Below are 13,210 nucleotides of genomic sequence, written 5' to 3' on the forward strand. Positions count from 1 at the left end.
GGCTTCTTTAGAAGTAAAAGCTGCTAGGCCAAGGGTGATGTTAATAGAATTAAAGAACAAACTATAGACTTGGAGAAAACATTTGCAAAATACATATCTGATATATCCAAAATATACAAAGAACTCTTAAAATATATCAAATAAGAAAAAAAAAATTTTTAAATGGTCATAAAATACCTCACCAAAGATATACAGATGAAAAATAAGCATATGAAAAGATGCTCAATGTCATACACCTTTAGAGAACTGTAGGAAATCAGTATGTTCCTAGATCTCATTTTCTCCTGTACTGATACAAGAGTATCACTATGGAGCTTCCTGAAGAATTAAAGTATTAATGATAATGTGTTATGCAAAGACAATAAAATAATGAAGACTCCGGAAAAAAAGGAAAATTATTCTTTATTGAAGAGAGACCTAAATTCACATTAAGAGGGTTTTCAGATTATATCAGTTTTTATGACCTACACTTAAGATACAGCCTGTGAAATTTTTTACATTGCTAAGACAAAGAAATTCTACAAGCATCCAGATAGAGAAAAATCGCACACAAACTTAACAAGTTAGCTGTGGTGGTCTTCAGTGATGTGAACCATACTTCTGGTTAACTTCTCTTTCTAGGGACTTAGGAGAAATGCACTTCCTTGCTTTCTTGAAATTAGGTGTGACTATGTGACTCACTCTGGTCAGTGAACAGTGAAATGTCTCTGTACCACTTCCTGGTGGGAACTTTAATTAAAAGTGTCCATGATTCATCACACTCCCCTCCCTCCACTGGAGTACTTGTCGGGAAATATGCTGAGATAAACTACATCACTTCTTTTCAGTGACTGCAAGGAGCAATGCCCCCTCACTGATCCACACTGGGCAAACAGCAAAAGTAAACAATAAACTTCTTTTGTGTTAAGATACTGAAATTTGGGGTTGTTATGACTGCATAACCTAAACATTAGATTGATACAGCAGTTTATGAAGGTAAAAAAGAAAAGCCTGCCCTTGGAGTTTTCCAACAAAACACAAACTGAATAAAATCTATGTAATTCCAAAGGAGAAGAAACTATGACCCAAGAGTACAACCCCAGTCATATTGTAAGTAACGTGTAAAATAATTTTTGAAGTATTTAAAATACTGTTTTTTAAAATATCTCCCAATATTACTAAACTTCCTTTCTTTTTTATACTTCTGTGGTCTGAATGGCTTCTTTAGTGATTTGTTATGTTAACTAGGTTGTGGGGTTTCTCCCCCTTGCATTCAACCAACTTCATATTCTTTAGTTTTTTTAAACAGACTTTATGGTCATGTAGTTCATGCACCAAAAAATATAAAATGATACACAGTGAAAAGATTCCTACCTCTGTTCCTATTTGACTAGGTCTTATTCCCCTCAACAAATAACCAATTGTATTATTGTTCACTATTTCAGTAAATTTTTGGTGCACATACAAAAACCAACAGAAATATGGACTTCTTTTCTTTCCCCTTTTTTTACGGACTATATACAAATGTTTCCTTTTTCTTTTTTATTGCTATAATAATTGTCTATCATATGGATGGATGTACCATGATATATTAACTAGAACTCTGTTGATGGGCCTTTACATTGTTTCTTATCTTACACTATTAGCAAACAGTGCTGCAATGAGTAATTTTGTACATATGTCACTTCACATGGGTAAGTTCCTTGAAATGTTACTGAGTCAAAGGATATATGCATTTGTAATGTGGTTAGATTTTGTCGATTCTAATTTATACTACCAGCAAGAACATCAATGTGTTATCAATTTTACAGGTTTTTTTGGTCAACCTGATAAAGAAAATTGTTGTAGTTTTAATTTAACTTTATTATGAGTGAAATTTTACATGTTTTTAAGTTTATATTTTTAAGTTTAAGACCTATTTGTAATTAATTTCCTATGACCTTTTTTTGCATATCTTTGCTCAGTTCTTCTATTGTTAATAGAATTATTGTTAATGATTTAAAATAGTCTAACAGCTCAAAAGCATCTTAGTCACATAGTTCTGTAAAAAACTACCCAAAATAGCACTGAAGTCAAACAAAAGGATAATGATAATAAAAACTCAAGAATAAAGAAACAGTGGTTGTATAGAAGGACTGAATGAAATCAAACACAGCATCAAAACTAAAAATTACTATATGATTATAATTTAATAAATAAAGAATTCTTAAAAGATTAAAAAAGAAGAGAAAGGAAATTATCTAGATTTATGTACTTCAAACAATACTTGGAAATGAGTGCTGACAGTAATACCCTCAAGTCCTAATCTCCTCATATTACATAAAGTACAGTCAACACATATTGCTTAAAAAAATGAAAACATAATTTTACCTCTATTTGACATTATTTTACTTAATACAAAATAATACATAATATAAAATTTTACTTCTACACATAATTAAAAAGTATGTTAGTGAGAAATCTAAATGTATTGCATGGAATATAGTAGAAAACAAAATTTACAATTAAATATTAATACTTTTAATATAACAGCCATAATTTGCTTATATACTGAATTAAGAATGTGAAAAGATAAAATAAGGGGAAAAAACAGGAGTATCTTTTAGAGGTAACTAAGCAAATATAATAAAGTGGGAAAGTAGAAGAGAATTTTAGAAGATGTAAGTATGATATGAAAAAACTACCTGAGTTAAGAGTTAAATAATAAACTAAGAGGGAAAAAAAGAACTCATGGTATGATAGTTACCTAATCTATAAAGAGGGACAATACCATACCTATCTCGCAGGGTTAACGTAAAGAATAAATGATAGAACATAAATAAAAGGCATAAGGAACATGCTCGATAAATGTTAGTTTATTTTTTTTCCATTGGCAATCACAAATTCTTCAAGGACAAAAGACCACAATGGAGCAAACATCACTGAAAACTTGTTACTGTGAGGAAAAATAAGGCAAAAAAGACTGCTCAACTCAAATAAACTACCCTAACTGTATAAAGGTTTAACATGTCTAATATGATTAAAAGGAAAAAAAGCAAAATGTTAATAAGAGAATAATGAAAACATTTTCAATGTTGTCTATAAGAATCAGCACATGCCTACAAAGTAACGGAACATCAGAAATCAGCAGCTTTTACCATGGTCTTTCCTGATCCTCGGGGTCCAATAATGAGAACAGAGTTACTTTCTCCATGAATAGCAGTTCTTTTTAGCAGCTCAATTAAGTGTCTGAAATGACATAAATAGGCCAAAATTTAAAAAAAGAAAACTGAAATAATTTGCTAGATAATAATTTTTTAAAAGCTGAATTTGAATATGCACAAAAAACAGTCATTCTTTTTTTCTCTTCCTCTGGGCACTTGACTTATGCTTTAAGCAGTTCTACACAAAAGAACACAGATACTGATTCTCTGGAAACCTCAAGAAGAAACCAAGAAAGACTGAAATATCTTGGTCTTTTTGATGGTATGGGACAAAGGACAACAGTGGCAACTTTTAGGACCTTTTTACTCTATGGCTAGTTGCTGAGTATGAGGTGCAAGATCAGCATTCTTTCCATAATAGCAGATAATAGAAATGACATAAGACTGCAAGTTAAAGGGTTTTTTCATTATGAAAATATTTATATCTGCTCTTGCTTCACAACAGTCACTGTTTTTATACACAAGGCAAAGTTTTACAACTATAATAATGTCCATTAGCCTTGTTTAAGATAAACTGTGTGTATGACAATTTTTGCAAAATCTAAAGGGCATCTGTAAGTAGTTTCATAACAGACAAGGGGACAGCTAAACTCACTTATATTGTACTTGTACTCCAAACAGGTTACCATGTGGACTCTGATGACAAAACCTTTCACGTAAAATTCTTTGTACCTGATGAAAATAAAGTGAACAAGTATAAATGAAAATACATGCACTCAAAAACAAACAAGAGTACACATTTATAGCAGTCAGAATTAGGTATTAATGAATCAATTCAACCTTCCCTAAATAACATGTCATCATGAGTTCTGGCATTTTACTAAACTGTAAAATTTAACAATTCTTTTGACCTATCTCAAGTCCCAGAGAAAGAGAATTTAGTTGTGAAGGTTTCAACAAGAGAATTAGTTACTTTAGCTACATCAGCAATTTGAGGGCTGTTTCAATGTATGTGAATGAAGGAATACCTCACTGTGTAACACGTCAGCCAAGGAACAAAGACAGGAGAGAATCTAATCTAATAATGTAATCAAATCTAATAATGCTCATAAACCGCACCTCTGTCTCTAGAGACCAACACATTTAAACCGGTTTAGCTCAAGCCCTATCAATCTGCACCTGTCACAGAAGTCAGAATTCTAAGGAAATAAACTTTAAAAGTGCATATAGTTATTAAGGACCTATTAGATGCAGAGTACAATACTATTAAAAGAACAGGATCTATGCCTAAAAAAATACTACGAATATACTGGAAAGAAATGACACATTCAAGAAACAACATGCAAAAAAGTAGTAACTCAGTATATAAGGAAATGCTCAGTTATAGAGAAGAAATAATATTCATTTAGGCTATAAAATAAGAAATCATTGGAATTAGTTAAGCAAAAATTCTTGTAAAGAGCTAAATTTTGAGTTTGCCTTAGAATGAAGGGCTCAGACTTAGTTGCAAAAAAATACGTCAGACAATCTACCACATTCTTTAAAAAAAAAATGGACCATTAAAATCATTCCTTTTCTGCGTTTGTTGCTAATACAAAGGTCCTCCAGGGACAAAAACCTTAAAAAGCTGTTTCAGATTTAGCCCCATCAGCAGAAACAAGAAGCCTTCAAGATTATTTGCTTCTCCCAGACTGACAGCATGGGACTGATCCTTCCCGTACCAAAGAAATAAATCTGAGTTCTCTTTCACATGTACCAGAGGCTCAGTAAAGCAAATTATTCACTGAGGATAAAATAATCCTTACTTATCATTATAGAGGAAGTGAAAAGAATAAGAAGACTGGTGCCAGAAGAGCCAATTACATGAATTTTAAAGTTTTTTTTCCCGAAATCTTAATGTTTTTAATCTATAAAATGAAGACAATAACGCTTTTCTGGCAGGCCAGTTTTTGAAGGTTAAATAAGGCAGCTATCTGTAATGCAATATAGGTATCATTTACATAATACCTGATAACTGTAAAAGACTTAAAGAGACATATATAGATTCAACTAATCACAGTGTGTATTCCTCCACCTACATAAGACGGCTCGAAATCAAAAGACAACCTCTGTCTTTTCCTTTTTTTAAACTTCATTAAAGTCTATTACAGAGACAACAACTAGGTATAAAATACAAAATAGAGATAAAGTGAAGTGAAGCTATAGTGAATAGTCGAGGTTCAAAAATCCTAAAGTGATATGAGGTCAAAGTTAAACAGGTGTATACATGTATAGAAATTAATTAAGCTGCACATGAAAGATTTGTGTAATTACAAAGATATGTAAATTATACTTATACTTCAGTTAAATCTTTTAAAAAAAAAACAGAATTAAACATTTTCCTTCAAAAAAAAAAAAAAAAAGGAAAGTAAGGTCCTATAAAGGGATGTCAATAATACTTAGTTTTGATTTTTAAAAAATGTAGTTCTGGTCAAGGCAGAAAAATAGAAATGCCAAAGTAAAAATATTAAGTCCATTCCCTATTGGGTTCCTTAAGAGAGATATACATGTACTTAAGAAAACATTAAATGCTCATAATAAAAGCACTCAACATACTAGAAATATAAGGGGACTTCCTCAACTTTGATAAAGAGCATCTACAAAAACCTACAGCTAACATCATACTCAATGGTCAAAGACTGAATGCATTTCCCCAATAACAAAAACAAAGTAAGATTGTCTGCTCTTCCTATTTATTCAATATTATACTGAAAGTTCTACCCAGGGCAATCAGACAAGAAAAAGAAATGAAAGGCATCCAGTTTGGAAAGGAAAAAGTAAAACTATCTCTATTTGCAGATGACATGATCTTATATATAGAAAATCCCAAGGAATAAACTAAAAAAACTATTAAATAAGTGAGTTTAGCAACATTGGAGAATACAAGATTAACATGGAAAAATCAATTTCATTTAGATTCACTAGCAATGAACTAATAAAAGATAAAATTAAGAAAAAATTCAATTTACAATAGCATCAAAAGGAATAAAACAATTAGGAATAAATTTAACAAAAGAAGTACAAAACTCTGAAGATAATACTAAAGTGAAATTAGGGCACATTTAGGAAAACATGAGTAAAGTAAGATTCCACCTATCCAAAGACTTACAGAGGTTGAAATTAGGAAGTAGCAAAGATACTCTCCCCTTGAAAATGGAAAGAGTAATTCTTCACACATGCTAAGCGGAGAATTCCAGTTAAAATGATGACTATTTCTTTGATCACCTTTGCATGGTAACAAGACCTTCAGATTAATGCAAATATATACTAACCTGTGAAAGATATTCTGCTTGTATTAAGCTGTTACTCTTTGATTTACGACCGCTCATTTCAACAAACTGAAATCCTTAAAAAATTAATAAAAAATTTTAGCATGAATATAATAAAGACTATTGGCTTACATAGATTATGTAAAAATTTACTATTACAGAATCAAAGTACAAGTTTCAAAACATGAAAAATGTTGAAATTTCTCAAACTTTAAAAATTTCTCAGCTGAACTTAGCTGTAGCAATCAATTCACAATATATGTAAATCAAAACATCGTACTGTGTATCTTGAATTTATAAAGTGATATATGTAAGTTATTTCTCAATAAAACCAGAAAAAAACATTTCAGTGGCTCCTCTTTGTCTAAGTATAGGCTTATTTGACACTCCAATTTCACATTTTAGATGGTTCTTAAAATTACTCCTACTTTTCCTTTCACTCTACTGTTCACCTTCCCTTCCTTGCCTTCAAAAACAAAAAACAAACAAACCAAAAAACCCTGTGTTTCCTTTATATAGAATGTTTCTTCCTGCATCCATCCCACATGATCATTCCTTTCTGAAAGCCTTCACTTTCTTGCTCCACTCACCAATCACACAGTCATTACAGACTGGGTAAAATGTCTCTTCTGTACATATACATAATTGCCCATATTTCTCTTTATCCATAATCAAATCATACTAAACAAAATTTAGTTAATTGCCAGCGTCCCCAGATTGAGGATACCTAAAAACTCCAAGCATTTTAGCATAACACCCAAAATAAAATGGGCAATGATAACTGGAATGAAAAACATATATACCAACAACAACAAAAATGTTTTGTAAAATTCTCTTTAAGGACAACATACTCATAAACACCTTCAGCTAAAAGATCTAATTTTTTTAACAGTAATTTCCTGCAGAACTACTTTACTCATCAGGTAATAATAGCTCAATCAGAAATTGTTTCAAGTGCTTTGCACTTATTTACTTATTTAATCCTCAGAATAACCCTATGGAATAAGTACAATCATAATACTGCTTTCACATGCAAAGACAGAAAGGTTAAGTAACTTGACCAAAATCAAACAGCATGTAAGTCACAGAGCCAGGTAAACTCAACCAAGTTATACTTGATTACAGATAACTATTATTTATTTATTTATTTTTATTTATTTATTTATAGGAGTATATACTTGGTTATATATAACTAACTGCTACTTAGCCAACAGTTTTTAAAAATAACTTGAAGTAAGATCAGCCACTGTGACATATTTTATATTCATATTTATTAATTTCACATACCAACAATGAGACGCCAACCCTTGGAATGTTGTTTTCTTCTCTGGAAATGCTAAGAGGACAGCAGCTGAGCAAGGCTTTGACAAACAAATTGCAAGCAAGTCTGACTCCCCCTAACTATACAGCCAAGGCCTAAACCCCACAGGGCTTCCTGGCTCCAGACACTCAAAATGGAAACTCAAGAACAGAGTCCTCTACTGATGTCTTGTCCCTTAAGAAGCTTCTTTCTTAGGAGAAAAGTGGTTTTCTCAGCTACCCTACGGCACCTTCTAGCAGCCTTTTCTCTAAACAAGGCACTTTGCTTGCGAGTCTTTCTTTATATTAATGATTTTAATTTTACTCTATCTATTTTATTTTTTTTCCCTTAAGTCAGAGTTGTGTGTGGGCAAAAAAAAAAAAAAAAAAAAAACAAAACTGTTTTAGCAACATGAAATGATATCCTCATCCTGGTTTAAGATACTCCTGACTCAAAAAGATCTACAAGCCAACATCTGAAATCACAGGAAACAATGGAAAAACTGTCCCCTAGACAATAAGAAGCGAATTTTTAAAAAGTGGAGGAGAGCTTTTACAATATACTTTATCTTTTTAGAGCTTTATTAGCTATTTCTTAGTACTAATGGAATTAAAATATGTTTCTCCCCATTTCATAGGCTGAGAAAACACTGCTCAGAAGAGCTAAGTAAAATGCCTGAGGCCACAGGGAAGGTGTCTAATCTGCCTCCCTGCATCAAGTACACTTCAGGTAAGCCACTAAAAGCTGCATTTTCTTCATTTGGTGATCATTCATGAAAGAAACATACACACTACTAGTTCTGTGCCTAACCTACAAAAATTTTGACTGCAAATTAAGTCTTAGTCAAAAGATTGTTTTTAATACAACCTGTCCCTCCAAGTAATAGTCAAATCTCCACACTATTACAAAGAATATTTTAAAAGACAATTCTAATTTTATAGATGAAAAGATGGGTTTCAGACTGAGAGATGCAAACCAGATATCTGACAAAGGATTTACATATAAAGAATCTTTAAAACTAAACAATAAATAAGTAGTCAAACAGAAAAATGGGCAAAAGGCATAGATAGTTCAAGAAAAGAAGTATATGGATGGCAAATAAACACATGAAAAAAATGTTGAAAATTATTAGTCATTAGGAAAATGCAAATTATAGCCACAACGAGTTATCAGCATATATCTATTTTAATAGCTAAGATAAAAAAGAAAATACCAAATGCGGGTGAAGATGCAGAGAAAACAGATCTCTTATATAACAACTGGTGAGAATGTGAAATGATATAGCCATTCTGCAAAGTTTCTTTTTGGCAGTACCTTAAAAAGCTAAACATACACTCACTATGCAACACAAATTGTACTCTCAAGTATTTATCCTACAGAAATGAAAATATATGTCCAAACAAAAACCTGTAATATGAACATTCATAACAAGTTTATTTGTAACAGTCAAAAAACCGAAAATACAGATATCCTTCAATAAGCCAGAGGACTTAAAGGAAATGAAACATTCATATACACAGAGGACTGTAACTGAGTTTAAAAAAAGGAAAAAAAAAAAGCAGTAACTACTGATACATGCAGTAACATGGATGGATCTTAAGGGCATTATGCTTAGTAAAAAGAAAAATTTCAAAGGCTGATCTCCAAAATAATTACATATTGTATGACTCCATTTTAAAAACCTTCTTGAAATGACCAAGCTATTTATAGAGATGAAGAACAGATTCATGGTGGCTAGGAGACGATAAAGGGGTTGCATAAAGAACTGTCTTTGTAATGATGGAACAGTTTGTATCTCTATTGCAGTGGTAGTCACACAAATCACAGGGGTGGGATCAAATCACAGAATTATACAAACAAAAGTGAGTGCAAGCAAAAAATGTTGAAAACTGAGTAAGATCTGTAGTCTGGTTAACCGTGTAATGCCCATGTCAACTTCCTGGTTTTGATACTGCACTATGTCACCCTTAAGAGAGGCTGGGTGAAGGGTTTATGGTTCACTATGAACTATTTTTGCAACTTCTGTGAGTCTACAATAATTTCAAAATAAGAAGCTTAGGAAAAATAAACTTCTAATTTTATAGCTTTTTTTCAACTGCTTAATGACAAAAATGAGTATTAGTGGTCTAACTAAATCTTTACTATCTGCAAATAGATGATTAAAGTAAGTTTGACTGAATTTCTCCTCAAATTTTACCAGTGGATCATGAGACTCCTCCTTCCACTTCCTACTGTGCTTTCTATACTATGACTGTACTTGTTAGTCTAAACAGTGGGACTAGAAATACAGTGTAAAAGGAGCTGAATTTCTATGCACAAGTAAGTCATCAAGTGCAAAAACTAGGTGACTACAATTATTTAGTTGTAGAAATTTTGGTAGAAGCTACTATTACTTATTTCTACTATTAAGAGGAACAGTAAAGTGGATAATCTCAAAGAATGGCTCATTCTCATACTACTTCTTTAACATCTACAGTTTCTGGATTATTGGTTTCCAGCAATCCTCCTCTCAAATTATGTTTTGCTAAAGTGAACAAACCTAATTTTCAATCTCAGACAAGTAACAACTGGTCTATTCTAATAATTTAAACCCAATCCACTTCTGTCATAGCTCCCTCTATCCCACTTTAGATCACTATTATTTCTTGACTGGAAATCTATGACAGCTTCTTTGTTGTCTCCAACAACAAACCCACTTTTTCATGTAAAAACCCTTCCTTCAGTTCCATCCTCAACCCTCAAAACTCTAAATTCCAAATTCCTTAACATCATTTAAAAGGAAGGCTCTGAATGCCTAGTTGCTCACTTTAGCTTACTGGCTCTTTCTCTTAATATTATGCCTGGAACAATCAACAATTGACTGTACCCTGACTCGCTCCAAGCTCAGGTCTTAGTTGACATATTATTTCCTCTGAAATATTTTCTGTGCAACCCCTAATCACTCCTACTCAGGGCAAAGTCTAAGGGTTATGTGTCCCTCAAGTGCTTTCAGGATGTATGCTATCTTCCCTTTCACAGAACTTAATTGGCACATAATGATGTAACTAACTCTGTATTTACTTATCTGCTTGCTCCACTGGACCACAGGCTCCTTGAAAGAAAGACTCAGGAATTTTTATCATTGCATACAAGTCAAGTAGTGCAATAATTGCATACAGTTGGCTTTCAAAAAAAATCTGATAAATGAATGTTAGGCAGTGAAGAATGTCCACAGGTGAACTAGCTGCCAAAAAGGAGACAGGTTAGATTAAATCAACAGCTTAGCTAAATTTAAAATTTTTGAATAATTAATTATATGCCTTAACTCTCAAAAAAAAAAAAAAAAACCCTGACAAGTATGAAAGAATAACAAGTTACAGAAATGTTATGTGTACTTATATATATATAATATATATAATAAATACAGAATGATTTATACTTCACGTAAAGTATATACAGTATCATATTATCACTGTAGTGTCACAGCAATGGAAATTCAAAATGGTTAAAATAGTTAATTTGGTTACAAAATTTATTTCTTTTAACAGAGAAGTCCCAAGATTAACAAAAGATCAAGTACCCAATTTCTTTCTTTTCTTTCTTTTTTTTTTTTAACAAATAATCTAAAAATCAAGTGGCAATACAAAACTGCAAGTCTGTTGATACAACAGAAGCTAAAGTCAATTATTTAGAAAAAGATTATCAATTATTTATATCTTTTTATAATCTTGGATTGACAGTGTGCTAGTAACACATTAAAAAAAAGATTAGCAATATATTCTTCTTTCTAGAATTAGGATAGCATATTTCATATTTTATTTATATTACCTTCAATTAAGACTTGGAGTATTAAGAGGAATATTTAAAATGAAGATTATATTTAGTAGGTCAAAAATCTACATTTTTACTTATTCCATTAATATCTACAAGTACTCCGGTCATCCTCCAATTCATCATTTTAATTTTGCTGTGATTTGGAATACTCTTCCTACTAATTTCAAACTTGCAGTTACTGAATGCCAGTTTTATTTTATTTATTTTTTTAAACAGTTTTTTTATTGAGTGATAGTCATTTTACAATGTTATGTCAAATTCCAGTGTAGAGCACAATTTTTCAGTTATACATGAACATACATACATTCATTGTCACATTCTCTTTCGCCGTGAACCACCACAAGATCCTGTATATATTTCCCTGTGCTACACAGTACAATCTTGTTTATCTATTCTACATTTTGAAATCCCAGTTTAGGCAACACAGATTTTAAATCTATTACTGAACATATGAAAAAACAGTGTTCAAAGGCTTTCATTCTGAAGTTAAACCAGAAAAGCAAAGGCAAAAGAAGTGAAAATGAGAACAAAAGAATTTTTCTAGAAGTTTTAAATTTTTCTTAGAAAATAAGTCACATATGAGGAAATAAAAGAAGTATTAGAGGACACTCTTGAAGTCAGAACTGTCAGCAAGAAAAAGTCCAAAAAAAGACCACTTGTACATCAAATTTAAGATATATGCAAATTCAGACAGTCAAGGAGAAGCAGAACTTGAAAACTGAGATTGAGGGTAATATCAACTGTCCTTAAGAGCTTTGTCATCACCTAGTCCTAGATTTGAATTCTTGGTTCTGTGGCTTGACTTTTGCATATTAACCTTTCTAAGCCCTAGTTTTCTCCTCTGTAAAATTTGAGAGAAAAGTATTACTTAATTTATAGGGTTATTGTGAGGATTAAATAAAATCTTTCACTTGATATATCATGCTATCAAACCCCAAGCATGGTGATACACAGTACCCTTTATAAATTAAATTACATCGGAGAGAAAAACCAACGCAAGAAACAATTAGAGATGGAGGGGAAAAAAAACTGAAGCACAGAATCAGACTCTTGTTCTAAACAATTTCTTTGAGGGTACTTCAACAGTGCAATGAAGTATCAAGTACAGCTTCACTAAGGTACCCCAGAACTATGAGGGCAACTTCAAATGGTATGGATATTGAGTTTTCCTCAATATAAAATACTATAATTTTGAATACTAGTAATAAAAATTAATCATGGGTAGATCAACCTACAGAGTCACATGGACCCTAAAGACTCCAAAACACTAGTGCCATTTAACACCTGGAAGTGATTAAGACTGCTACACCCCATCCTCAGAGTTTCTGATTTAATACTAGGTCTAGGGCAGAGCTTGAGAATTTTGTTTCTGATAAATTCCCAGATGATGTTCCTGTTGCCAGTAATGGAACCACAATTTGTGAGCTACTGATAAAACTGACTCAATTATTGTGCATTCCACACCAAAGCTGGTAAAACTGATAAGAAGCCAAAGAAGATAAAGAAATCCATGGGTCTAGACAGCATCTCTTCAAACCAAGCTAAATCTAAGGTGAAAAGTATTTGAAGACCATGAGGGGAAAAACAGGAGAATTTGGAATAAAATAGGCATCAAGAAGCCAAGGGACTTTCATCACGGTAGATAAACAAATAAGCTTTGAAGTCCT

General features: G+C 32.0%; 1 protein-coding gene across 2 annotated transcripts in view; it reads right to left on the reverse strand.

Annotated features, from left to right (window-relative positions):
* Nucleotides 1-13,210, reverse strand: part of ORC4 (origin recognition complex subunit 4) — a 63,886-nt gene that overhangs the window by 23,338 nt on the left and 27,338 nt on the right. Inside the window, exons 2-4 of one of the 2 annotated variants that reach the window (XM_006187598.3) lie at nucleotides 6,434-6,507; nucleotides 3,778-3,854; nucleotides 3,117-3,207 (exon numbers count right to left, since the gene is read on the reverse strand). In XM_006187598.3, coding sequence (XP_006187660.1) covers nucleotides 3,117-3,207; nucleotides 3,778-3,854; nucleotides 6,434-6,490 — 225 coding nt within the window. In that variant the 5' untranslated portion in view covers nucleotides 6,491-6,507. The remainder of the gene's footprint in view (nucleotides 1-3,116; nucleotides 3,208-3,777; nucleotides 3,855-6,433; nucleotides 6,508-13,210) is intronic. The other variant, XM_032479412.1, reaches the window with a different exon arrangement.

This window comes from Camelus ferus, chromosome 5 (assembly GCF_009834535.1).
Source record: "Camelus ferus isolate YT-003-E chromosome 5, BCGSAC_Cfer_1.0, whole genome shotgun sequence".
NCBI lineage: Eukaryota > Metazoa > Chordata > Mammalia > Artiodactyla > Camelidae > Camelus > Camelus ferus.